This window comes from Polypterus senegalus, chromosome 12 (assembly GCF_016835505.1).
Source record: "Polypterus senegalus isolate Bchr_013 chromosome 12, ASM1683550v1, whole genome shotgun sequence".
Taxonomy (NCBI): domain Eukaryota; kingdom Metazoa; phylum Chordata; class Cladistia; order Polypteriformes; family Polypteridae; genus Polypterus; species Polypterus senegalus.
Window position 1 is genome coordinate 12,647,780 of NC_053165.1, and position 25,677 is coordinate 12,673,456.

The 25,677-nt window shown below is 40.7% G+C and overlaps 1 protein-coding gene across 1 annotated transcript in view; it reads left to right on the forward strand.

Annotated features, from left to right (window-relative positions):
- dnah12 (dynein, axonemal, heavy chain 12) overlaps window positions 1–25,677 on the forward strand; it is a 192,529-nt gene that overhangs the window by 55,978 nt on the left and 110,874 nt on the right. The window contains exons 22-33 of the mRNA XM_039771336.1: window positions 1,430–1,551; window positions 1,742–2,024; window positions 4,869–4,988; window positions 5,102–5,258; window positions 11,358–11,530; window positions 12,563–12,715; window positions 16,727–16,966; window positions 17,453–17,698; window positions 20,334–20,453; window positions 20,681–20,790; window positions 21,281–21,464; window positions 24,762–24,902. Of these exons, the coding sequence (XP_039627270.1) occupies window positions 1,430–1,551; window positions 1,742–2,024; window positions 4,869–4,988; window positions 5,102–5,258; window positions 11,358–11,530; window positions 12,563–12,715; window positions 16,727–16,966; window positions 17,453–17,698; window positions 20,334–20,453; window positions 20,681–20,790; window positions 21,281–21,464; window positions 24,762–24,902 (2,049 nt within the window). The remainder of the gene's footprint in view (window positions 1–1,429; window positions 1,552–1,741; window positions 2,025–4,868; window positions 4,989–5,101; window positions 5,259–11,357; window positions 11,531–12,562; window positions 12,716–16,726; window positions 16,967–17,452; window positions 17,699–20,333; window positions 20,454–20,680; window positions 20,791–21,280; window positions 21,465–24,761; window positions 24,903–25,677) is intronic.

Genomic DNA, 25,677 nt, shown 5'->3' on the forward strand with positions numbered 1-25,677 from the left:
TTTAGGTCTCTCCAGAGATGCTCAATTAGGTTTAAGTCAGGGCTCTGGCTGGGCCATTCAAGAACAGTCACAGAGTTGTTGTGAAGCCACTCCTTCATTATTTTAGCTGTGTGCTTAGGGTCATTGTCTTGTTGGAAGGTAAACCTTCGGCCCAGTCTGAGGTCCTTAGCACTCTGGAGAAGGTTTTTGTCCAGGATATCCCTGTACTTGGCCGCATTCATCTTTCCCTCGATTGCAACCAGTCGTCCTCTCCCTGCAGCTGAAAAACGCCCCCACAGCATGATGCTGCCTGGTTGTCTCCACACACTGAGGAGAGGTAAGACACATGACAGCCCGCATGGAGTTTGCTAAAAGACACCTGAGGGACTCTGAGATGGTGAGAAATAAGATTCTCTGGTCTGATGAGACCAAGATAGAACTTTTTGGCCTTAATTCTAAGCGGTGTGTGTGGAGACAACCAGGCACTGCTCATCACTTGTCCAATACAGTCCCCACAGTGAAGCATGGCGGTGGCCGCATCATGCTGTGGGGGTGTTTTTCAGCTGCAGGGACAGAACGACTGGTTGCAATCGAGGGAAAGATGAATGCGGCCAAGTACAGGGATATCCTGGACAAAAACCTTCTCCAGAGTGCTAAGGACCTCAGACTGGGCCGAAGGTTTACTTTCCAACAAGACAATGACCCTAAACACACTGCTAAAATAACGAAGGAGTGGCTTCACAACAACTCTGCGACTGTTCTTGAATGGCCCAGCCAGAGCCCTGACTTAAACCCAATGGAGCATCTCTGGAGAGACCTAAAAATGGCTGTCCACCAACGTTTACCATCCAACCTGACAGAACTGGAGAGGATCTGCAAGGAGGAATGGCAGAGGATCCCCAAATCCAGGTGTGAAAAACTTGTTGCATCTTTCCCAAGAAGACTCCTGGCTGTATTAGCTCAAAAGGGGGCTTCTACTAAATACTGAGCAAAGGGTCTGAATACTTAGGACCAGGTGAGATTTCAGTTTTTCTTTTATAATAAATCTGCAACAATTTCAAAAATTCTTTTTTTTGTCTGTCAATATGGGGTGCTGTGTGTACATTAATGAGGGAAAAAATGAATTGAAATGATTTTAGCAAATGGCTGCAATATAACAAAGAGTGAAAAATTGAAGGGGGTCTGAATACTTTCCGTACCCACTGTATATTCCACCACCACCACTAGATAGGGGGCTGTCCTATTTATGAAGAACTTTTGCTAAAGAACACAACACACACTGTGGAATTCAAATTTAGCACCCACTTAAACAACGTTGCTGTAAAGAAAACGCCTATAAAATGCAAAAAATATAAAAATGCAAGCTTTGTGGAGTCTCCGGAGGGCACTCGGTTTTCATCACGCTTGTCTAACTTCAGCCTTTTTAACGTCTCCATCAATGTGATTACAGGTCATGGCAGCCACTTCTTTGACTGGCCTTCTGGAAAAACTACAGGAAAGCAACGTCATTCTTGAAAAAATCATGAAAGGTCTGAATGCTTACTTGGAAAAGAAGCGGCTCTTCTTTCCTCGGTACTGTCCACCTGTAAACAAATTATTTTGAAATTTTGTTTTTGGGGATATGTTAAGAGAATTCTTGACATTTGAAATGCACTACAAATGTTTAAATGTTGCATCTCAGTGAAGTGGAGTAGAAGGTGTGCCTGAATACAGCACCTTCTGGTTCACTCTCTGTGAGGGTTTCCACTTTTTCATTTTCCAGGTTTTTCTTCTTGTCCAACGATGAAATGCTGGAGATTTTATCCGAGACTAAAGACCCATTGAGAGTCCAGCCTCACCTGAAGAAGTGCTTTGAAGGCATTGCAAAGCTCGAGTTCCTGCCAAACCTGGACATCAAGGCCATGTACAGCAGTGAAGGTGAAAGAGTGGAGCTCATTGAGCTCATTTCGACCTCCGATGCCAGAGGAGCGGTGGAGAAATGGCTCCTTCAGCTGGAAGACGTCATGCTGCGCAGCGTTCAGGACGTCATTGCCCGATCCAGATTGGTACGTAAGAGGGATTTTAATTTTTTTGTTTAATTAAAGAGGAAATTTTTCCTTCTTTTATGTGGACAGACTGTTGTGAGTGTGTTCAGCAATAACACTGAACAGCAAAGCTTTTGCTTCCTGAACACTTTATCTTATAGATTTTGGCCTGCTGAATCACCTACTGTTTTATATATTCTTGAATTTTTGTTGAAGCGAAAAATACACACTTTCGATGAAGAATCTAGGAGTCGGAGGATAGGCAAACAGAGTAATTAGTTTTATTACAATAAACAGTAATAAAGACTCAATTAGGCCGAACTGAGCTGAGCCCCAAACAAGCCAAAAATCACAGTTTACTGTATATAATCATTTCTTATCATCTTGACCTCGCCGTAACAATGCATTTGCTGTCTATTCTGACTCACTACTCCAGCTGGCTTCTCACGGGCCCTTTCTTGGCCACCAACATTTTCTGTATCTCGCCATTCAGTATCATCCATTGCTTCCATTATTTCCTAACTGGCCTTCAAAAAAACTGGTGTTCCCCCTTCTCTGTCCTCGGGCAGTTTCTGTACGTCATTCTCTTCCAGCGCTCTCTTTCCGAGTTGCTCAATATTGGTGGTTTTGCTCTGTGCTGAACTAATGCCTTTATTTAATTATTTGCTTGACATTTCTAATTCATACTAAGCTCTTAATTAGTTTTATGTCTAGTTATGCTAATACATGACTTTTATTTTCCATACTTTCATATTATAAGCCCATATACAGGGGGAGATCTACCATCAGGGAATTCTGGGGGTACACCTCAGGGGCCTGTAACAGCTATAGGGGCCTTTTCACTAAGAAGCACTCATTTAAACGATTGACTATCTGCTGCTCACAATGATCAAGGTGCAATCAAGTTGATGCGATGCATTGTTATAAAGTATGATCAGCTGTCCATTAAGAAGCTAAGTCATCCAGGCTCCTGTGGGGGTCTAAATCTGGCCTTCTCTTCCATATATATATATATATATATATTGTCACGCTTGGGTCACAGATTTGCACAGAAACACAGGAGGTTGTAGAGACATGAACTTTATTCAGACACTGCAAACGAACTTTTGTCTCTTTTTCAAAAGTTTAAACTCCATGACAAGACAGAGATGACAGTTCCGTCAGGAACAGAGAATGTCAGAGAGAGAGAGAGAGAGAGAGAAAGCAAAAGAAATCTATTCCAATACTGACAGGTGCTGAACAAGCTTTTAAGTATGCGGAGTACCGCGCGAGAAGTTTATCACGTGACAGAGTGTAAATAAGGTAAGCAGCAATGTGAAGGTAGTCTGTCAACGTTTTTCAGGGGTTTTCCCAGGAACGTCTGTATCCTCTGATGGTGCGATCAGCCCCCCAGTTCACAATATATAATATATATATATATATATATATATATACTAGGGGCTTTACCCCCTGCTCACTTTGCTCACCCACCCCCCAACCCCTCTCTCCAGGGGCACACTTCACACTCCTGCCACTTCGGGTCTCTGCTGCTCGCATTGTGAAGGGGTGGGGGGAGCTGAACACACGCTAAGAAGATGCGGATGAATCGGCTGCTGCTACCGCGCTGCGTGTTCTGCTTGTTGCGCTGTGCGTGCGACGATCATTTAAAAGCCTGTACAACACTTCCTTGTCTCCCGGGATGTTAAAGTGTCTCCGAGAAATTGTTTGTAAGTAGGGCGTGATGTGCAATGAGTCTCGTGGGACTTCAAAGTGTCTCCCCGAGATGATCATGTTTTATATAATAGATATATATATATATATATAAATATAAATATATATACTAGGGGCTTTGCCCCCTGCTCAGTTCGCATGCCCACCCTCCCCAAACCTCTCCCTCCCGGGGCGCAATACACTCCACCGGCATAACGTTTCTGTTGCTCGGGTTGTGAAAGGGGTTGTGGGGGTCGCTGAACGCTCTCTAAGGAGATGCGGATGGATCAGTTGCTGTTTTGCTGCTGCTGCCAAGCTGCATGTTCTTCTTGTCGCGTTGCGTTTCGATCATTTAAAAGCTTGTACAGCAGCTTTCATTTTGTCTCCCTGCCTTGTCTCACGGGACGTCAAAGTGTCTTCTGAGAAGATCACGTATCGTCCCAAGATTTTTTTATTATAATAGAGAGAGATATATATACACTGCCAAAAGTCAAAAGTTTTAGAACATCTCAGTTTTTGTTCAGATGTATTCAGTTGAAATTCAATGAAATAAAATGGTGAAAAGGTAAGCAGCAAACTGCCAGTGGATTTCATTTAAAGTAAGGTTAGCAAAAAACTAAAAACAAAGGAAATTTCAGAACATTACAAATGGGCCTTCAGCAGGGAACAACTAACAGGTAACAACCTACAGATGTTTTGCAGCAATTCAAGTAAACGAGGCCTTGCAAGGTGAAGCAAACAATTTGCACAGGTGTCCCAACTTGTGTTGATTACTTAAAAACCTTTTTGTGTGTCTTAAAGCAGAGTATGGAACAAACTGGATTACTACACCCTCTGAAATACTACTTGGACAATACAGCACTGGCATAGAACAAATAAACAATGGCAAATAAATAAGTCAAGGAATCATTAAGTGTACAAAACTGTATTCAGATTTTTGCTTCATCAAAGTAGCTACCATTTACTGACATAACAGCCAAGCTGTGTTTCATAGCCTATGTGTTTGGATTCTTTAGTTCAGGCCAGGCCACCGGACAAATGCAGCACATAAAATCCAAAGTAGCTAACCGTCCATCGCAACCACTAATTGTCCAATGTAATTCATTTTTTTGGGTTATTATTGAAGATGACATAAAAGAAGGATGAGCTTGAAGAAGTCTGTTGCTTGTTTTTCAGACTTATGCTGAGAGCGCCAGGAAGGAGTGGGTGAAGGAATGGCCTGGGCAAGTAGTGCTCTGTACATCTCAGATGTTCTGGACAATTGAAGTGCATGAAGCCATTAAAAGTGGACCTCAGGTAGTGTGTTGGGATGATTGCCTGAATCGAGACCATAGATGTGTGTGTGTGTGTGTGTGTGTGTGCTGCTGTCATCACCAGATCACTCTAAATGTCCTATATCTCATTTGCAGGGTTTAAAGAACTATTATGACCATCTACAAAACCAACTAAATGACATTGTTGAGCTGGTCAGAGGGAAACTGCCCAAGCAGACTCGCATCACACTGGGCGCTCTGGTGACTATTGATGTGCATGCCAGAGACGTGGTGATGGAAATGATTGAGAAAGGTAGTGGGCTTTATGTGGGGGTCAGCATTAAAAGATCAGCCTGTCCCCTTATTCCAGCAGCTTGTTATCTTTTAATTCATAAAATCTCATTATCAGGCTTACGTTAATAAACATTGCTGATTTTAAGATGCACATCACGACTGAAATAAGTGAAGGACATTCATGGTGGGGTATACAGTATATTGCATCATACAGGGGTACTCGGCTCCAGGGAGGTCCGCAATGGCTGCAGGTTCTCATTCCAACCAAGCCTAGCAGACAATGAAGCTCTATGGCTTGTTAATCCTTTCATTCTTCCAAGAGGCCATTCTTCCCTTCTCTCTCATTTGTTTCCAAACATTTTATTACCACAGATGCTTCATGACGCAGGCTCACAGATTTAAATGGGGGCATGTTAGCTGGAGAGCTGCTGGTCCCTTTGTTATTTGTACTTCATTATTAACTGATGGCTGGTTAAGGAAAAAGGCAACAATTAAAACCCAAATGCCAGCATTTAAAAGGAAAATAGACCATTAAGGGTTCTGAGTCCCAACAAACACGTCAACTAAAACTAAACTCAAAAAGAATATACGTTTTAAGTAGTAAAATAAATGGGTTCTAATTAATAAAATGGTTTAAAGCAAAAACCTGCAGCCACTGCGGACCTCCACGACCGGAGTTGAGTAACCTGTGACAGGATATGTTTTATATGTAGTGTAAATCTTAATTCATGTTTGCTAAAATTAGTCAATTTTTGCCATTTCGTTCTTAAAGTTGATATGTAATTAAAAACACAAGTCTTTAAAAAAAATGTCATTCACCATAAGATTATTCAGCAGCATCTTTTTCAGTATTACTACTGTTGCTACCTTCTTAATAATAAATAATAATAATACATTTTATTTATTCTTGTCGGACAATGTCGGCCATTTTGTTTGTATGTCTGTTTGAATGTCTTAAGTTTTGCATATTTCTGATCACATCTAAATAAAAATAAACCTCATTATCCATTAACAATTTGATGAGGAATAATAAGTTACAAAAATAATATCAAGTGTTAGCATAAAAGAACTGTTATTTGTCAGCCAGGGTGTATACGTATTTTCAGTTTATTCTCGTTTTCATTAATTTTTAGTTCATTTCATTAATTTTAGTGCATTATTCTTGGTGGTGTTACGCTTATTGTTTTGTATCCTCCCCCATCTTAACCTATCCTCTGTGGGGAGGAGCAAAAGCTTTTGATTCGTCAAAAATGTCGATATCCTGTTTTCAATGGATCTCGATGTCTTAGGGTCCACTGATACGAAAAACATTGATATTTCGATGATGGTTGTGTGTGTGTCTGTGTGTCACAGATTCTTGGATGGAAAAATCCCAAACTCAAAACTTAAGCCCGTTATGAGATGACGATGTGCTGATTAGTTTTTGAGTCAAATCGCGCGAGAGAAAGCGGCCCTCTAATGGAGCTCTCAAATACAGTACTTCTACAATTAATGGTGAATTCTTCTCATCAATTGCTATCATAATGACCTCTTTTATGATCAGAAAGATCAGCATCAGAGCGATAAATAATTACTGAAATGTTCTACGTAGAAGAGTTGAGGTAACTTGGGTCCCAGGGCACAAATCCTGACTCTCATGTCTGAATATTTTTTTTTTATTTAATAATTATATGCTGTCTTTTAAATATGGTCTCTCACTTTTTTGCACTTTGTGGGTGGGGCCCCAGGAGGTGGGGCCACTCTGACATCACTTGCTGCTGGGTCCTCCTCCTCGCTTCATAAGTCAGCTAGGCAGATAGCAGAGGAGAGGAGAGTTTGAGCAGAGGAGCATTGAGTTTGTTTTTAGACTTTCTGACAGTGTTGTTTTCTTTTGATTTTTTTCCTGCATTTCTGTGGATTATTGTTTGTCTTTTTAGATTTGTCAAAGACACGTCAAAGTGTCTTCTGAGAAGATCATTTGTCGACCCAAGATTTTTTTATTATAATAGAGAGATATATATACACTGCCAGTCAAAGGTTTTAGAACATCTCAGTTTTTCTTCAGATTTAATCAGTTGAAATTCAATGAATGACCTAAAATGGTGAAAAGGTAAGCAGTAAACTGCCAGAGGATCACATCTAAAGTTTAGGTTAGCTAAAAACAAAGGAAATTTCGGAACATTACAAATGGGCCTTCAGCAGGTAACAACCTACAGATGTTCTGTAACAATTCAAGTAAACGAGGCCTTGCAAGGTGAAGCGAGCAATTTGCACAGGCGTCCCAACTTGTGTTGATTACTTAAAAACCTTTTGTGTATCTTAAAGCAGAGTATGGAACAAACTGGGTTACTAAACCCTCTGAAGTACTACTTGGACAATACTGCACTGGCATAGAACAAATAAAAAAACAATAAGTCAAGGAATCATTAAGTCTACAAAATTGTATTCAAATTTTTGCTTCATCAAAGTAGCTACCATTTACTGATATAACAGCCAAGCTGTGTTTCATAGCCTATGTGTTTGGATTCTTTAGTTCTGGTGGTGTTGATATTTCGATGATGGGTGTGTGTATCTATCTGTATGGGTGTGCGTATGTCTGTGTGTCACAGTTTCTTGGATGGAAAAATCCCAAACTCAAAACTTAAGCTCATTATGAGATGACGATGTGCTGATTAGCTTTTGAGTCAAATCATGCAAGAGAAACAGGCCCTCTAGAGGAGCCCTCTAAATACCGTAATTCTGCAATTAATGATTAATTCTTCTCGTCAATTGCTATCATAATGACCTGTTTTATGATCAGAAAGATCAGCATCAGAGCGGTAAATAATTACTGAAATGTTCTACGTAGAAGAGTTTAGGTAACTTGGTTCCCAGGGCAAAAAGCCTATTGACGCTCATGTCTGAATATTTTTTTTTATTTAATAATTATGTGCTGTCTTTTAAATATGGTCTCTCACTTTTTTGCACTTTGTGGGTGGGGCCCCAGGAAGTGGGGCCACTCTGACATCACTGCTGCTGGGTCCTCCTCCTTGCTTCATAAGTCAGCTAGGCAGAGAGCAGAGGAGAGGAGAGTTTGAGCAGAGGAGCATTGAGTTTGTTTTTAGACATTCTGTCAGTGTTGTTTTCTTTTGATTTTTTTTCCTGCATTGCTGTGGATTATTGTTTGTGTTTTCAGATTCTGCTATTTGTATTGTGTTTTTGGAACTTTTAGTTTGTTCATTTTAGTTTGCATTACCTTTTAGACACAACTGTTCTGCCCTAGTTTCCCCCACCTTTCTTTCTTGATTTTCTATTTTTGTGAATAAATGCTATTTTTATTAGGATTCCTTGTTTTGTTAGGGTTTTTCACTTTCTTATAAGATTTTAATATATTTTTTATATAATTTTTTTATACCAGTTCCCCATTTTGGGCCTGTTGAGGCTGAAGCCTGCAGATAGCAGTAAGGGTTCTGGCTGATTGGGGTGAGCCTTGTCCTGGCTAACCAGTGAGAGTCCTGGCCTGCTCCTTACTAATTTTCAAGGCCTCATACTTTTTTAAAATCATGTCTGTAATTCCTTCTCACAATAAAAACATGCTTATGAAAAATTAAATGGAAAGTGTAGTGTAACCTGCATATTGAAGAGTAGCATTGCTAATTTTGATGTCACTCTTCTAATGATCGAGGCCTTTTCTGTATTTAGAAATGCAGAAATATATTAATGCAGGGGAAAAAAGATTAAATAATTAGTAGATTAACTACCATTAACCAATGCTATGTCATTTATAAGTAAACTAGCAAAATACCAGCGCTTCGCAGCAGAGAAGTAGTGTGTTAAAGAAGTTATGAAAAAGAAAAGGAAACATTTTAAAAATAACGTAACATGATTGTCAATATAATTGTGGTAGGCTTATTTTAGTACAGAGAGTGAATTTGATGATTGTAAAGAGTTTAATTTATAATTGTAAATGTTGTGTATGAGAAATGCACATTTTTAAGCAGGGAGCCAACCACGTGGTAGGTGCGTGGGCAGCGGCTGTGCAGAAAATGGTATGGGGACTGGGGGCGGCCCTTGTGCATCTCTACCGTGAAATAAATCATCTGTTAACGGAAATAAGGAATGAAACCGCCAAAAGGAGAGGTCAGTTCCGAATGTTCTTTATGGTATAATGGCTAGAACCGCCAAAAAGAATTTCGTTATTTTCGAAAGTTCGTTATAGAGCACAACGCGAAATGAAACATACTTGTAAGTACATTGTACAGGATGAGCATGGGAAATCTGGGCTTCCTCCGTATATTGGAAGTCGCAGAAATAGTGAGGAGGGCTTTCCCCGATCTATATATACGGTTTAGAGGGTACACCCGTTTCCCCTCCTTGGGTATTGCAATAGGACATGAAACATACTTAACTTTTGTAAGTACACTGCAAGGAATGAGCACTCGAAATTTCAGCTTCCCAGCGATATGGAAAGTGATGAGTCAGTGAGGGCTTGGCCTTTTATATGTATTGACTAGCAAAATACCCGCACTTCGCAGCGGAGAAGTGGTGTGTTAAAGGAGTAATGAAAAAGAAAAGGAAACATTTTAAAAATAACGTAACATGATTGTCAGTGTAATTGTTCTGTGACTGTTATGAGTGTTGCTGTCATCAAGGATTTGATTATCATTATTTCTTTTAATCAGGTTCGTATTTGGAGGATGTGTTGTGTTCAAGTTATATTCCGTGTTTGTCAACCGTTGTAAAGATAACAGGTTTTATTCATTAATTCCTTTCTTACTGAATCAATAAACAGCTCGTCTTCCTCTTTATCTGAGACATCACACACTGCATGCACGGGTTTACCTTTTCCAGTCCTGCAAACTTTAGCGAAGTGCTTCAATTTACCACATTTTTTCCCCACTGTCTTCCTTTAGCTGGACATTGACTTTTTCCACCGTGTGCTTTGTTTCTGCAGTAGCTGCACTTATGAATATGCTTGTATGCGTCACTCACTTCATATTCTTTTGCTGCCTTCTCAATTGTGTAATGTGTTTTTTCTTCAGCGCTCTTTGGAGCTCTTGCTTGTTGTCTGCGTCATCTGCGTTCACAGTCAGTTCACGTGAGCCGCTCGGAGTACATGCATCGAAGGTTCTCAGCTGTGCTTGTGCTGTCTCGTGCGATCTCGCAATGTCCACGGCTTTATTTAATGTTAGCTCAGACCCGCCACTTAAAAGTTTCTCTCGCAGTTTCGCTGAGTTTGTGCCAAACACCACCCTGACCATCTCATCTTCATCTGCATAAACACAGTCCTTCACCCGTGAATATTTAGCGGCAGTGTTTCTATTGGATTGCCGCTGACGGATGGCCTTATATGGGCAGGCACTCAATTACGTGGGAGGGGTGATGATGAAGGACTCAACTCCGTCTCACACGGCGACCGAGCTGTAGGCTATGGCCGGTATATATGTACATAAGTAGGTTCCAGTTATGACTGTTACGTGTACAATTTCAAAATGAAACTTCCCCAACTTGTGTAAGTAAGCTGTAAGGAATGAGCCTGCCCAAATTTGAGCCTTCTTACCTACACGGGAAGTTGGAGAATTAGTGATGAGTCAGTGAGTCAGTGAGTGAGTGAGTGAGTGAGTGAGTGAGTGAGTGAGTGAGTGAGTGAGTGAGTGAGTGAGTCAGTGAGGGCTTTGCCTTTTTATATGTATTGATAATGGAATAATAAGTTTTATTTGTTTTTATCATAATAATGGAAAAGAGATGAATAAGGGTTGGGGTCCCAAGATTTCATTGAGGCTACAGTAAAGACTTTGACACCGTGTGATACTGTGAATTTTCAAAGTGGTCTTTAGAAGAGTCAGGTAGGGGGGCTATATGCTGTCCTTTTTATGCCAGTGTTAATATGGCTGTGGTGGAGGCTGCAGACTGGCTAACTCAGACTGGGTTTAATGGTCGTTTTCTGGGTCAGTGACATCGGAGCTGTGGAGAAAATAGACAGACATGTGACTCTCCCGGTTTCACCTGGAATTTCACTCTTGTGGACCTTAGTCCTTTAGGGCCCATGACAGTTTAAGCATTAATGATCTATCACTTGAGATACTGCTGAAGGACTTTATATATACACAAAGTTCTGCACTTTGAATTTATTAACTCTTTATTTCTCTATTTTATTTAGAGGTCTCCAAAGAAACCGACTTCCAGTGGCTTGCCCAACTTCGTTATTATTGGGAGAATGATAACACCCGTGTCCGAATCATTAACTGCGATGTCAAATACGCTTATGAGTATTTGGGAAACTCTCCGCGATTAGTGATCACTCCTTTAACTGACAGATGTTATCGTACGTTGGTAAGGATCGGTTTGCTGCTTCCAGCTTTTTTTATCATTATTGTTACTTCTTATTTTTGAGGTGGATTGAGTTTTATTCTAATGGTTTTTTTTACTTCTTGGTAGCTTATCCATGAGCTGTTAGTTTAAATAAGGCAAACGCCACAAAGTAAGTCATCTGTGACTGCCTGCAGTCACTTCCAGAGCTAAGAAACCAACTTTCTCTTATAGTGTCAAGTAGTCGGCAGCCTGCCATTAACACCGCTGAGCTGATGTTGCTATTGAAACAATAAACGGATCTTCAGCAGACAAACACAAAGCCACTTCCAGCCTCACTGCTGTCATCATTTTCCAGACCCACTTAATCCACTGTAAGATTACAAGATGTCCGCTCATAAGGCTGCACTATCGGGTGCACAGCATGAATCGGCTCTGGGCAGGGAGGACACCAGTCCTTTGCAGGGCAAGATACTGGCCAGAAAAATGAAAAGTTTAAGAATGGGATCACGGCAGCTCTTCTGTACAATCTAACGTGACCGCGTGTGTCATTATTTAGTGTTCCGCATCACTGAGAGAAAAGAAAATATCATTTCTGATGATGGATGACTGGGAAAAAGTTTCACCAGCTGTGCTTGTAGAACATTCCATTAAACCAGATGCCTGCTAATGGTTATGACATCTACTTGGCACCACCTTAACATGCCTTCTTCCCACTTTTGTCCCACAGTTCATGGTGACAGTCTTTGCTTACATAGGCTGTGACACCATCAAAAAGTCATCTGATGGCCACTGAACTGCGGTTGTGCTGAGTCTCTGGTGGGTGGCTAGCAAAACATATTTCTTCTCTCTGGCTGACACTTAATACACCTGGCGTTTATTTGGATGATAGAGTGTACACGGGCATTAGTACCAGTTATTCCTTTTATTCAGCATCACAAAAATTCAGTTTGCAGATGAAGTGCACTAGAGTGTGCATATTGAAATAAAAGAAGAATGTTTTCATTTAACACAAATTGGATTGTTTTTAGCACTTATCATGTTCTTCCTTGTTAGATCGGTGCATTTTATCTGAATCTGGGTGGAGCTCCTGAAGGACCAGCAGGTACTGGAAAAACTGAGACCACTAAAGACTTAGCGAAGGCTCTGGCGGTGCAGTGTGTGGTTTTCAACTGTTCTGATGGTTTGGATTACCTGGCAATGGGAAAGGTAAGGAATTCAAGAGGACCCTTTCACAAACACTGACGCTAAATGAGACTTTGGTGAAAAGTACATCGGGTAATGAGTGTCATTTTTACCAGGTTTAAGGTTTCATCAGTATCATGGCTTGATAAAGGGTATTTGGCTATTATACACACCTTCCCGAGTTAGCCACAGCAGCCCCATGTTCACAGTTATGTATGTATATATATATATATATATACTGTGTGTGTGTGTGTATATATATTTATATACATATATATTTATATATATAAAGCTGAAATTTGGCAGGCCCATTCCTTACAGCTTACTTACAAAGTTAAGCAGGTTTCATTTCGAAATTCTACACGTAACGGTCATAACGATCGATAATGTTCGACAACGTCCGCCATGTTGAACTTTCTTATTTATGGCCCCATCTTCACGAAATTTGGTAGGCGGCTTCTCTGCACTATCCGAAACCGATGTACTTACTTATTTCGATGGTATGACGCCAGTGTCGCCGCCATATTGAACTTTCCAACGTCACCAATTTTCAAACTTCCGTGTAGGTAGAAGGCTGACCCCATCTTCCACGAAATTTGGTAGGCGGCTTCCGTCGCTAACGAAACCAATGTACATACATATTTCGGTGGTATGGCGCCACTGTCAGCCGCCATATTAAACTTTCCAAGCGTCACTAATTTTTCAACTTCCGTGTAGGTAGAAGGCTGAAATTTGGTACTTATTTAGGTGGTATGATGCCACTGTCGGCCTCCATATTGAACTTTTCAACAGTCTTTGTTACTTATGGGCCCATCTTCAAGAAATTTGGTACACGGGTTCCCAAGCGCTAACTGAATCCTGCTTACGTATATATATCGTCCATAGCCTGCACCTTGGTCACTGTGTGAGGTGGCGTTGTGTCCCCATCCCAACGCCTCCACGTTGTTGGCTGCCTGCCTATATAAGACCGTCCATCGCTCCAGTCTCTACATTCCCTTCCTTGGTTTGCCACGGGATTCACGTCTCCCTGCTGATAACTACAGCCTTTTGGTTTAATCCACGGCTTCTTTGCTGTTTTATTGTTTGTTTATTACGATTATAGTTATTGTGTAGGTATTTTACACTTACTTTACATTTCTCAGGTACCCATTTCCTTTATCATTCCAACCCCCATTAACATGTCTATCGAGGTGATCACCATCGATCAAAGAACTATCACTTACGAGTGGTTTCCATACTCGGAGATACCACCTTCCTTTTCATTCTCTTTGTTACATATTGCACGGCCATATCAGGCTCACTCTTGATATTGGAGGAAGATTCTGTCTTATGTATTGAATGACTGGGACAGGTTCAAGGTGTGGACTGATGACGGGACAGGAGATAATTATACTACACAGGAGCACTAGAAGAGTGAAATGCTTAAGCCCTTCACATATGGATCTGCATATGAGTTGATGGCTGCCGCTGAATTCTTGGTTGTCGCTTTCAAGTGTACGAAATGGCCAAATGTTTTACACCTTTCGACAACCGCCAGTGCCTCTTAAACATCTTAGATTGACAGGTGACGATTTCAGTAGTGGACACTTTGATGTTTATGAATGTTTAAACTCTCAAAAGCTGGATGTTATTTTATCAATGAAACCAGTTGTGTGCTTACAACGCTTGACAGATGCCAAATGTCAATTCAACAAAACAAATCCGGCAAATAATGTCGTAATTGAAACAAACCATGAAACTCAAAACGATTATGACAGCAGCAATCCAAGCTGTGACATTTGAGACAAGATTACTGTTCACATGGCCGACTGTACGTTACGCTCAAGAGTAAGCTCAGCGCACAGCTTGGTCATGTTACAACCGGAGGCGAACTCACAATGTGGTATACAAAGAGATCCTTAATAAATAATTATTGGTATATTTTCCCCTCAGTTTAAAAAGGTTTAATTTTCTTCTTAATAAAAATTTTAATGCAGTACTTCGCCGCTGCGAAGCCTTGGTATTTTACTAGTATATATATATATTGTAAAGAATTCAGAGCAAAACAGAAAAAGGTTTGGGGTTTTTCCGGCCCCGTATATTGTCTACAATCCACAGACAATAAAAAAAACGGGTCAAACAGAAAACAAAACATTCATCTGCGCGACACCATACTAGGCGTCGGGACATTTTATATGGGAGGAGCTGGAAGTGGAGGAATGCTGGGAAGGAGGTGAGGGATGACGGGACTGCTGGCGTCAGGAAGATGGCGGAGGAAGGGCGGAAGTGGGCGTACTACGGTACAGTGCCTTATGGCGGAGGCGTATTTACTTCTGGAAAACAAAGGAGAAAGATTAGTACCCCACCATTCCCGCCCGTGACGTCTTCGATGTGTTTTAAGGTCCATCCGCAGCCTCCTACTGCATACGTGACAATATATATATATATATATATATATATATACTGTGTATATATATATATATATATATATACTAATGTATATATATATATATATATATATATATGTATATATATATGTATATATATATATATATATATATATATATATATATATATATATATATATATATATATATATATGTGTGTGTGTGTATTGTGTGTGTATATATACATCTTATATATAAACATGTACGTGTGGAAGTGTGTGTGTTTGTCTGTCTGGCCCAGAAGTGCCAGGCCACAGCATGGAGCTCAAAGAGCCTGCAAGGTGTCCCCAAGTTAACGAGTCGGAAGAAGAAAGAAGGGCGAGGCTACAGCATGAAGCTGAAAGAAAGCAACTCCGTCACCAAAGTGAAACCGCTGAGAAAAGACAAGTGAAGTGCCAGAATCCATGGTCTCTAGATGCCCAGGCAGTTTACAGCATGAGCTTACACAGCTACTATATCATATATATATATATATATATATATATATATAAAATGTGATGTGATACAGTACCTGCCAAATAATACAAAGAGTACAGAGCACTTGTTTTGTCCTAATAGGGGCTCATCAGGTGTACATACCTTTGCTTCTCCTTACGGGTGTCAAACCCCGCACGTCAGCACCTGAGGCAAAGCCTCTGAAGTTGTGCCACGGCGGCTGGTTCACTAACTTGACCAGGCGGAGATGGGATTATTACATTCATATATTTATATGTTCTGTATATAGTCATAAAGCAATGTGCCCAACAAAGCTCATCAGTCCTGTCCACTTAATTCTTCTAAAATAGCATCAAGTTGAGTTTTGAAAAACCCTAAAGTCCTAATGTCTGCCACACTACTTGGTCAATTATTCCAAGTGTCTTATTGTTCTTTGTGTAAAGAAAAACTTCCTAATGTTTGTTTGTAATTCACCCTTAACAAGTTTCCAACTGTGTCCCCGTGTTCTTGATGAACTCATTTTGAAGTTCCCATCTCGATCCACTGGACTGACTCCCTTCATGATTTTAAACCCTTCAGTCAGGTCTCCTGTTCATCTCCTTCTCCTTAAACTGTAAAGGCTCAGCTCTTGTAATCTTTCCTCATAATTCATCCCCTGTAGCCCTGAATCAGCCTCGTTTCTCTTCTCTGGACCTTTTCTTGTGCTGTTATGTCCTTTTTGTAGCCTGGAGACCAAAGCTTTACACAGGACTCCAGATGAGGCCTCACCAGTGTGTTATAAAGCTTGAGCAGAACCTCCTTGGTATTCTATTCCACTCATGAACGTGTTATATAACCTGACATTCTGTTAGCCTTCTTAATAACCTTTGTGGAGTCCACTATAACTCCTAAATCATTCTCATCAGGCGTACTTTTGATTTTCAGACCTCTCATTGCGTATTAAAATCTATCATGTGTGCTTCTTACATGTAACTCTTTACATTTACTTACCTGAAATTTCATTTGCCACAAATCTGCCCAAGCCACTGTTTGCTGTCCAAGTCCCTCTGTGACGACTCCATGGATTCTTTGCCAATCCACCAAGCTTGATGTTTTACCTCAAACTTAACCAGTATGTGACTGTTCTGTGAAATGAATCAAATCACAGAGGTTTGCTTTCTTCTTATCTTTCTAGTTTTTCAAAGGGCTGGCGTCTTCCGGAGCGTGGGCCTGCTTTGATGAGTTTAATCGTATTGAGCTGGAAGTGCTGTCGGTGGTAGCTCAGCAAATCCTTTGCATTCAGCGAGCAATTCAGACGAAGCTCAAGTTTTTCAACTTTGAAGGCACAGAACTGCAGCTAAACCCTAACTGCTTTGTGGCCATCACAATGAATCCTGGGTATGCGGGTCGATCTGAACTTCCCGACAATCTGAAGGTACGACAGAAACTGGTTACTCGAGCTTCTCAGTCAGTGTACATTTCTTTTTTTGATGAGGGTATACCGAGTCTTCAGTAAGAAACTATTTGGAAAATCTGAACCCGTGGAGTGACTCTGCCGAGGAGACACTGGTGGGAACATTAGAGTATTTTTTTTTTTTCTCAGAAGAAACATTTGAGAGGCTTGAAACCAAAGAAAATATTTCCATTTTATTTTTCTGATCTGATTATTGTCTCTGAGAAACCAAAAAGATATTAAAAAGATCTCTATTTTGATTTTTCATTCTTATGGGTAAACAGGATTGGCCAAAACTTAATATTACAGATTTTGCTCTGATTAGTTTCAGTACTTTTTTTTTGTAGTCGACTTTTCTTCTCTCAGATGTGCAATCAGAGGAGTCTTAAAACTTCAAATTGGGTCTTTGTGATCTTTTGGTTTTGATCTTCTATTCACACATTTGTGTATTTATTTATTTTTGGATAGGTGCTGTTCCGTACTGTAGCCATGATGGTCCCTAACTACGCTCTCATAGCTGAAATCTCTCTTTATTCGTATGGATTTCTTCATGCCAAGCCACTGTCTGTAAAGATTGTCATGACTTACAGGCTTTGCTCAGAGCAGCTCTCCTCACAGTTTCATTATGATTACGGTATGCGAGCCGTCAAGGCCGTCCTGGTGGCAGCCGGAAACCTTAAACTGAAGTTTCCCGATGAAAACGAGGATATTCTGGTGAGTATTTCTAAAACTGAGCCTCCTTTCCCCTTCATTGTACACAATGACTTGCCTCATTTGAACACCTACTGTAGCAGAGGCAAAATGTTCACAAATAAGAGGCTGGGAATTCCTCAGAGAACTTATAGTCTGAACGTAAGCCCTGCAAGTTGGGAGACACAGTGAAGAGACAGAGGAGTTGAGGGATAAGTTGGTGAGGGTGGACGTTTGGGGTGTTTTAAAGGAAGGTGGCTGCACTGGTTGAAAACCTGAATGGGTATTTGCGAACCACACTTGACAGTTACGAAGGAGTGCATATGGGCTTTAGTAATGGGAATGTTGAGGTCGAGCGCATTCTAGAGTTTGGTGAAGCGATCATTGCATGTTTGAGAAGAAGGAGAACAGGTTGGAAGCATCTGAATCGTGGGATGTAAGGAGCATAATAGACAGGGTGTATCCTGATGTCCTGGTTAAACTGCCCTCCATGGCCTGGTCATCCCCTGTCTCTCTAATTGACTGTCACTCTCGCCACTTCACCACCTTACAGATAATGTGTGGTAAGTGTACTGGAACAAAAATGGCCGCCGTTACATCATCCGGATGGGTGCCACATGATAGTGTGGTTAAAATGGCTCCCCACTCCTTATGGAAAACACTTTTAGTAGTGAAAAAAGTGCAGTATAAATGTAAAGAATTATTTTTATTATTTTTTGTTAGCGAGTAGAAGTGATGAGGAAATGGTGAAAAATATTTATGTGATCCTTGGAGAAGGTGGTGTATCACAGTGTTCCTAGGTACACATTTATTCATGTATTGCACAGCAGGCAATATGCCCAAAGTATAAAAAAAGTACAGATGTTAGTGTTGGAAACGTAATACTGTATTAACACAACCTGGATAATAGGCTACCAGATACAGTAGTGCTCTCTGTCTTAGCATATTGACTGGTCTCTGTGTCAAAGTGTTGGATGTCCCTTGGATGGAAGGGTAGAAATGAACTGCATGGCCTTCTGAATGAATGGCGTAGCTGAGAGGGAGAGACCATTGGGGGTGTCGTTCTTAATGACCCATCTCAGGTAGACTCTGTCCCAATTCAGTCTTTCTGCTGGCTTGTTCATGTCCTTTCATCAGGCTACCTATATTCTCTCAGGCTAGCTGGCCACTCAGTCCCTGATGTGGAATTAAAGTCTTTTCTGATAAACATACTGGCTTAAACATTGTTAGATGTTACAATAAAGGGATAAAAACAATTTTACAAATAAAGAGAACCTACTAAATGTTCATCATTCTATACAATACCATGTGTTCCTCTCCACTACAAAATGAATTATGTAATCATACATTTGCTTAACATGCTAATTTTTTTGATATCTTAGTTTCCCCATTCAAAAAATTTTGGGTCACAGAATAGAACTAAAATATATAAATGTGCAGATATGAATACTAAACAGCTGACAAACCAGGTGACCTTTTTGTAATACATGTGGTTTCTAAGAATAGATAGATAGATGGAAATTAAAGGCACTATATATTAGAGAGATAGATAGGAAAATAAAGGAACTATATAATAGGTAGATAGGAAATTAAAGGGACTATATGACAGATAGATAGATAGATAAATGGAAATTAAAGGGACTATATGATAGATAGATAGATGATGGAAATTATAGACACTATATAATAGATAGATAGATGAAAATTAAAGGCACTATATATTAGAGAGACAGGAAATTAAAGGCACTATATATTAGAGAGATAGATAGGAAATTAAAGGGACTATATGATAGATAGGAAATTAAAGGGACTATATACTGTATAGGTAGATAGAACAAACTTTATTTGTCCCCAGTGGGAAATTTGGCTTTTTACAGAAGAAAAAGATTTGGTATCTACACCATAAAAAGAGCAGCTATGGGATCCTCTACAATGCATACAGATAAAATAAAAAATAGAAACCATGATAATAATAGCAATAATACCCTCTCTCTCTCTCTATACTCTAATATTGAATGGTAGTGAACCCCCATTTTATAATTCTATACTGTATACTGCTTAACGCTCCTGTTCAAACAACATCCACCTTCACTCACTAGCCATTGTGAATGATTTGGAAGGACGTCACGTCTACAAAGTGTTGGGGTGCCAGCCGAATCACCCCTTTCAATTCAACAGAATAACTTCAAACAAAAACAACGCTCAATGGCGTAAAAACAGTTAGAAATTAACATGAACTTAAATTGAGATTTTAGACTCCTCATCATGGAAGTCAAACATGTCATCGACGTCGGAAGCTCCGGGGTGATCATAAAGCGGGTTCCGATCTGAGACGACATTTTCCAGGTGTCTGTTCTTTTATAGCCCGCCAGCCGTTAGGGGCGGGGTCAATCCCCATTGGTGGGTGTTTTCTCACTGTTGAGGTTGACAGAAGAGGTTGCTGATTGTGCCCCCTCTCGCCCTGAGGTGGTGTCACTTAAACTCTTATAAACCTTGAAGGTGATCCTCTCACGGGCATGCGTGACACTGTATACATATTTTGAGTTTGGGCTGCGCTCCACCATTTAAAGATCATTTTCAGGGCTTCTTTAATGTCTGTAAGCTTTATCTATGTGAAGGTATACATAAAATGGTATCTTTTTGTTTGATGTCTATTTAGCTTCTGCGCTCCATCAAGGATGTGAATGAGCCCAAGTTCCTGTCTCACGACATTCCCCTTTTCAATGGGATCACAAACGACTTGTTTCCTGGTATCTCACTGCCAGTTGCAGATTATAAGGTAGGCTGGAGGATTCATCTTTTAATTAATTAGATGTAAATGCATCATTTATTCTTCTAAAACAGCCAAAGAATGTTTTGCATATTGAGATTATATGAACTTTGATGGCCTGGTGTATGAACACAACTTTCTTCGGCCGATTGGTCATTAGTATGTCATCCCAACCATTGCTTTAAATGCCCTGCTTATGTGTTGTCTGCTATTAATTATCTGCATTATTCATAAAGCTTTTCCTAGCCTGTGCCAATGAGTGCTGTGCCAACCACAATGTGCAACCAGTGAATAATTTCCTGGAGAAAATGATCCAGACTTATGAAATGATGATTGTCAGGCACGGGTATGTATGACTCTCGTCTTTTGTTAAACTGATTTTCTTGCTTTGTTTGATTAACTTTTTGCAAAGCTCTCATTCTGATTTCATCTTGTGAAACATGACATATGATTTAGAAATTTACAGTTCCTACGTCGGTCATATTTTAGTATTTATCAGTAACTTTTCTGTCTAGTATTCTTCATGTCACCTTTGTGATTTATATGCTGTGTAGTGTTGGCATGTTACCAGTTAACAATTCCAAAGTTTGAGAAGGAATTTGATGATGTGTGACCTTCATCTTCCTCACACACTTGTATTACAGATGAAGATAAAGTAGTAAACCAGTCTGACTCAGTCTTCATCAAAGCCATGCCAATGTTCTCCCATAATCACCACACTTTATACCGTGTTTGTCACCATCTCCAGAATTCAATTAACTCTGAGATTATCTGTAGTCTGACATGATGCATTTATCCTGGCAATTTGTAGCACCACCTGCTTTATTTCCTGATAGGTTTATGTTGGTTGGGGAGCCGTTTGCTGGAAAAACCAAAGTTTTGCACGTGCTGGCAGATACTCTGTCTCTAATGAATGAGCGAGACTACGGTGGAGAGGAAAAGGTTATTTTCAGGACCGTGAATCCCAAGTCTATTACAATGGGACAGCTTTTTGGCCAATTTGACCCTGTTTCACATGAGGTAATTAATATTAATGTGTCAATGTGCTTATACTTAACTAGCTTGATTTATTTTAATTTTGTCTTCTGAACTCTTGGTGCAGGAAAGTTAGTTGGCTATGTGAAATCTACTGGATGGGTAATACAGGGCATGTCAACAATGGCTAACATTTACATGAAACCCTTGTTTTTAATTGAACCAGAATAACATGAAAACACTTGCATGATAATAGCTTCATAAAGGCCACCACTTAGCAGTTCCAGGTTCACAGTACAGCTTTGGCATCATAGACTGGAGAGAGCAGGAGGCCCATGAAGACTAGAAAGCTGCTTACTTAGTAGGGTCTTCTACACTCAAAAGAAGATGTAAACCAAACGTACATCTCCAGAAAAGGTGGTAGCCATGGATTCGTTGAGTTGGAGAGCACATACAAGGGCACCATTGTTGGCCTTAATCAAATACATCAAGCCTGGAATCAATAAATATACCAGACTCATAATGAAACACAAAACCAGGAAAGGAAGTACTGTCTTGTGAAACTTGACAAAGAAATCGAACATCGATACTTAAAGTCTGATACTTGTCCCCAGACAACGTTGTCTAGTCTCAAGGCCATCAAGAGCCAGGTGGAAGCTTCACTAAAAAATCAACAACCTCTTATCGAAACCACTCCACGGTCAGTTCTATAGACGGACATCGAAAAAGTATGTAGACAAGAAATGGACCTTTGAGTGGTTGTGAGAGCTGATGGGCTGAAGAGCCAGACAGAGAGGCTCCTCATAGCAGCTCAGGATCAGGCACTTCACACACGCTGTCATCAGAAGAATACCCAGCTGAGACGCCTTCACGCTGGGAGGACCAGGGGAGCAAGCGTGGCCAGAGCGTTACCTCCCCCAGAGCACTAGATGGCAGCTCCCCTGGGTTGCAGCGGTGCCTAGGACTCCTGCAGGGCTTCATGGGAGTTGGAGTTTGGTGCAGCCCTCTGGCTCTACCTCTGGAGGGTGATGAAGTTGGCTGGGAGAAGTGGAGGAGATGAGAAAGAGAAAGAAAGTATTGTGTTTTGCTATGTGCTTAGTGGATTGTGTCTTAAGGGAAGGCTTTTCCAAAGAGGAAAAAGAAAATAAAAGTCCTGTGTACTTGCACTTGTGCCTCCAGCGTCTGTCTGTTGGCTTCACAACTGTCCAGATGGGTGTTGATAGCATGCACAGGATATGCCAGCAAGAAGAAGAGCACATCAGTCATACTGTTGTGGGCAACTCAGTGCTTGTGCCAAAACAAAAATACACTCATTGACACAATGGCATGGATGGCTACCTGCACTGGTCATTGCTCTGTGAGCTGGGCCTACCAGTGTCTGATCAGATAGATAGATAGATAGATACTTTATTAATCCCAAGGGGAAATTCACATAATCCAGCAGCAGTATACTGATACAAAAAACAATATTAAATTAATGAGTAATAAAAATGCATGTAAAAGCAGACAATAACTTTGAGTAATGTTAGCATTTACTCCCCTGGGTGGAAGGAAGAGTCGCATAGTATGGGGTCTCCTCAGTCTGTCTGGAGATGATCCTGTTCAGTGGAGGCAGTGGATTCTTCATGAATGACAGGAGTTTGCTTAGCGCCCATCGCTCTGCCACAGATGTTAAACTGTCCATCTTTACTCCTACAAATAAAACTTGCCTTCCTCACAGTTTGTCCAGGCATGAGGCGTCCTTCTTCTTTATGCTGCCTCCCCAGCACACCACCGCATAGAAAAGGGCACTCGCCACAACCGTCTGGTAGAACATCTGCAGCATCTTATTGCAGATGTTGAAGGACGCCAACCTTCTAAGAAAGTATAGTATGATCAGCAGCCTGAAGAGGCCATCAAGACAGAGGACACCGCCATTATTAGATTAGATTATATAAACTTCATTAATCCCATGGGGAAATTCGAAATCATACATCAGCAGAAACATAAAAAACAAGAATACAAACTCACAGGACAGGTAATGCAGCTAATCGATCAATCCATCGACAAATAAATAAAAAATAAACTCAATGAGTACATCGGGTAGAAGCATTGATTTGCCTGATACCCATGTGCAGTATTGATCCCCCAGAGGTGCTTCTTAGCATACCGTATTGGAATGAACCTGCTGTGACTAAAACTGTCCCAAGAGACAGCGCCTCCTGGAGGATTTTTCATCATGGCATCCAATTTTGCCATCATTGTCTTTTCCACAACAGCTTCCAATGTGTCCGTGGTTCACCCTGTGACAAAACAGGATTGCTTTCTTGATAAGTTTGTTCAGGCGTTGTGCTTCTTCCGAGCTCAGGTTCCAAGGGAGAACAGCACACTATCCACTATGGACTGGTAGAGCATTTCCAGCAGTTTTCTGCACACAGACCTGAGTCTTTTCAGGAAGTTCAGCCTGCTCTGGCCCTTCTTGTGTTGTCAAACCAGTCCAGCGTGTTGTTTATGTGGACCCCCAGGTACTTTGAACTCTGAACCACTTCTGAATGGTAACTGGTCTCAGAGACTCCTGAAGTCCACCACCAGCTCTTTTGTGTTGCTGATGTTGAGTTGCAGGTTGTTGTCCCCGCACCACAAGACTGAGTCCTCCACGACTTCCCTGTTCTCCGACTCATCTCAATTATAAGTCATCTGAGAATTTCTGGAGATGGCAAGTGCTGGTATTGTGCTGGACGTCTGTTGTGTAGACCGTGAACAGGAATATGTGTGATATGGCTGTGAACACCGAATGTACCATTGGAGCCTCCACACCGGACATGATGTCTCAGCAGTAGAAAAACAAAGTAAATGCAAAGACCTCAAGATTAAGATTTTGCATGTATGGAACAGAAAGCCTCATGTAATTCTGGTTGTAATGGAAATACTTGAAACTGTCCAACTAGGTCTCCAAAAATATCTCAATGAACTGTCAAGTAAAGCAAGTGCTGCTCAGGTTCAGAAAATCATCATCCTCAGAACTGCCCACCTGCTTCATAAAGTCCTGACCATCATGCAATAAGTCCTAAGGAACCTGGTGGGTTCCCAATTTAAAGCAACGGGCACAAACTGAGTAAAAAAAGATGATAATAATAATAATAAACGGTTCCAGATAATGGATTGCCGTCATATTTTTTGAAGCACTATGTATGGTGGAAGATGGGAGACCAAGGTGTGTTCTGTGCTTTGTGTCCTCAAATAGAAATTTAGGTTTTATGTAAGAAAAATATTTAGAAGTCCGTAACTGGTCTTTTTGACAATGCATGTCTCATTTAAAAGGTCAAGAATTATACAAATAACTCCATTTTGCTTGTTCTACAGTGGACTGATGGAATTGTCGCTAACACATTCCGAGAGTTTGCTTCAGCAGAAACTCCCGACCGCAAGTGGGTTGTTTTTGACGGACCAATTGATACTTTGTGGATTGAGAGCATGAACACCGTCTTGGATGATAATAAAAAGGTGGGAGAAAGCTGTTTTCTTAACAGATGTTTAAGCTCGGAGGGTCTTCTATTTACCAGGAGTTATGGGATTAAGTTAACCTTCTCTAATGTTAAATTCATATCTAGTGTATGTTTTCTGTCAAGTACACGATGAAATGCTGCCCCACCTCACATACTTTGTAGGTTCCCCTTCTTGATGCTACTAACTTTATGATTTTTTTTTTTTTTTGCTCATCACCTTTATTCTTTTTATGCCATTTGCAATTCAGGGCCACCATAACTCTTCTTTAGATAGCCACAGAGAAGTCACTTTCTAAAATGGAAATGTAAGCCCTCAGGAAGTCAGACAGCTAACTTAAAATGTTATTGCAGTCCTGACAGATGTAAAATGAGAGAATTAGGCTTGGAACTTTGGTAAACCGTAATATTGTACAGAACATTTCCATATGTTTATGAAATATTAAAATGTTTTCCTCCCCTTGGTGTCAGTGTTGTGTAACTGTGCTAGGAGATATGGCTGGAGGTGTGCCTTCCCGTTCGATCGAGACATCATAACCCTTCCACTTCCTACTTTTTCCATTTATCAGCTGAGGTCTGTTTTCGGGATATGTGGTGTCCTCCTCTCTTCCCCTCTTCTAGTTCATCCCCTGTACTCATTTGCTTCACCTCTTGCTCATAAGTCCAAACTGTTATCTGATCTCCTCAGAACTCCCCCAATCACTTCCAATTGGCTAACAGACCTTCCAGCAGACTCTGCGTTGTGCTGGCAGACCATCTGTCCAATATGACAAAAA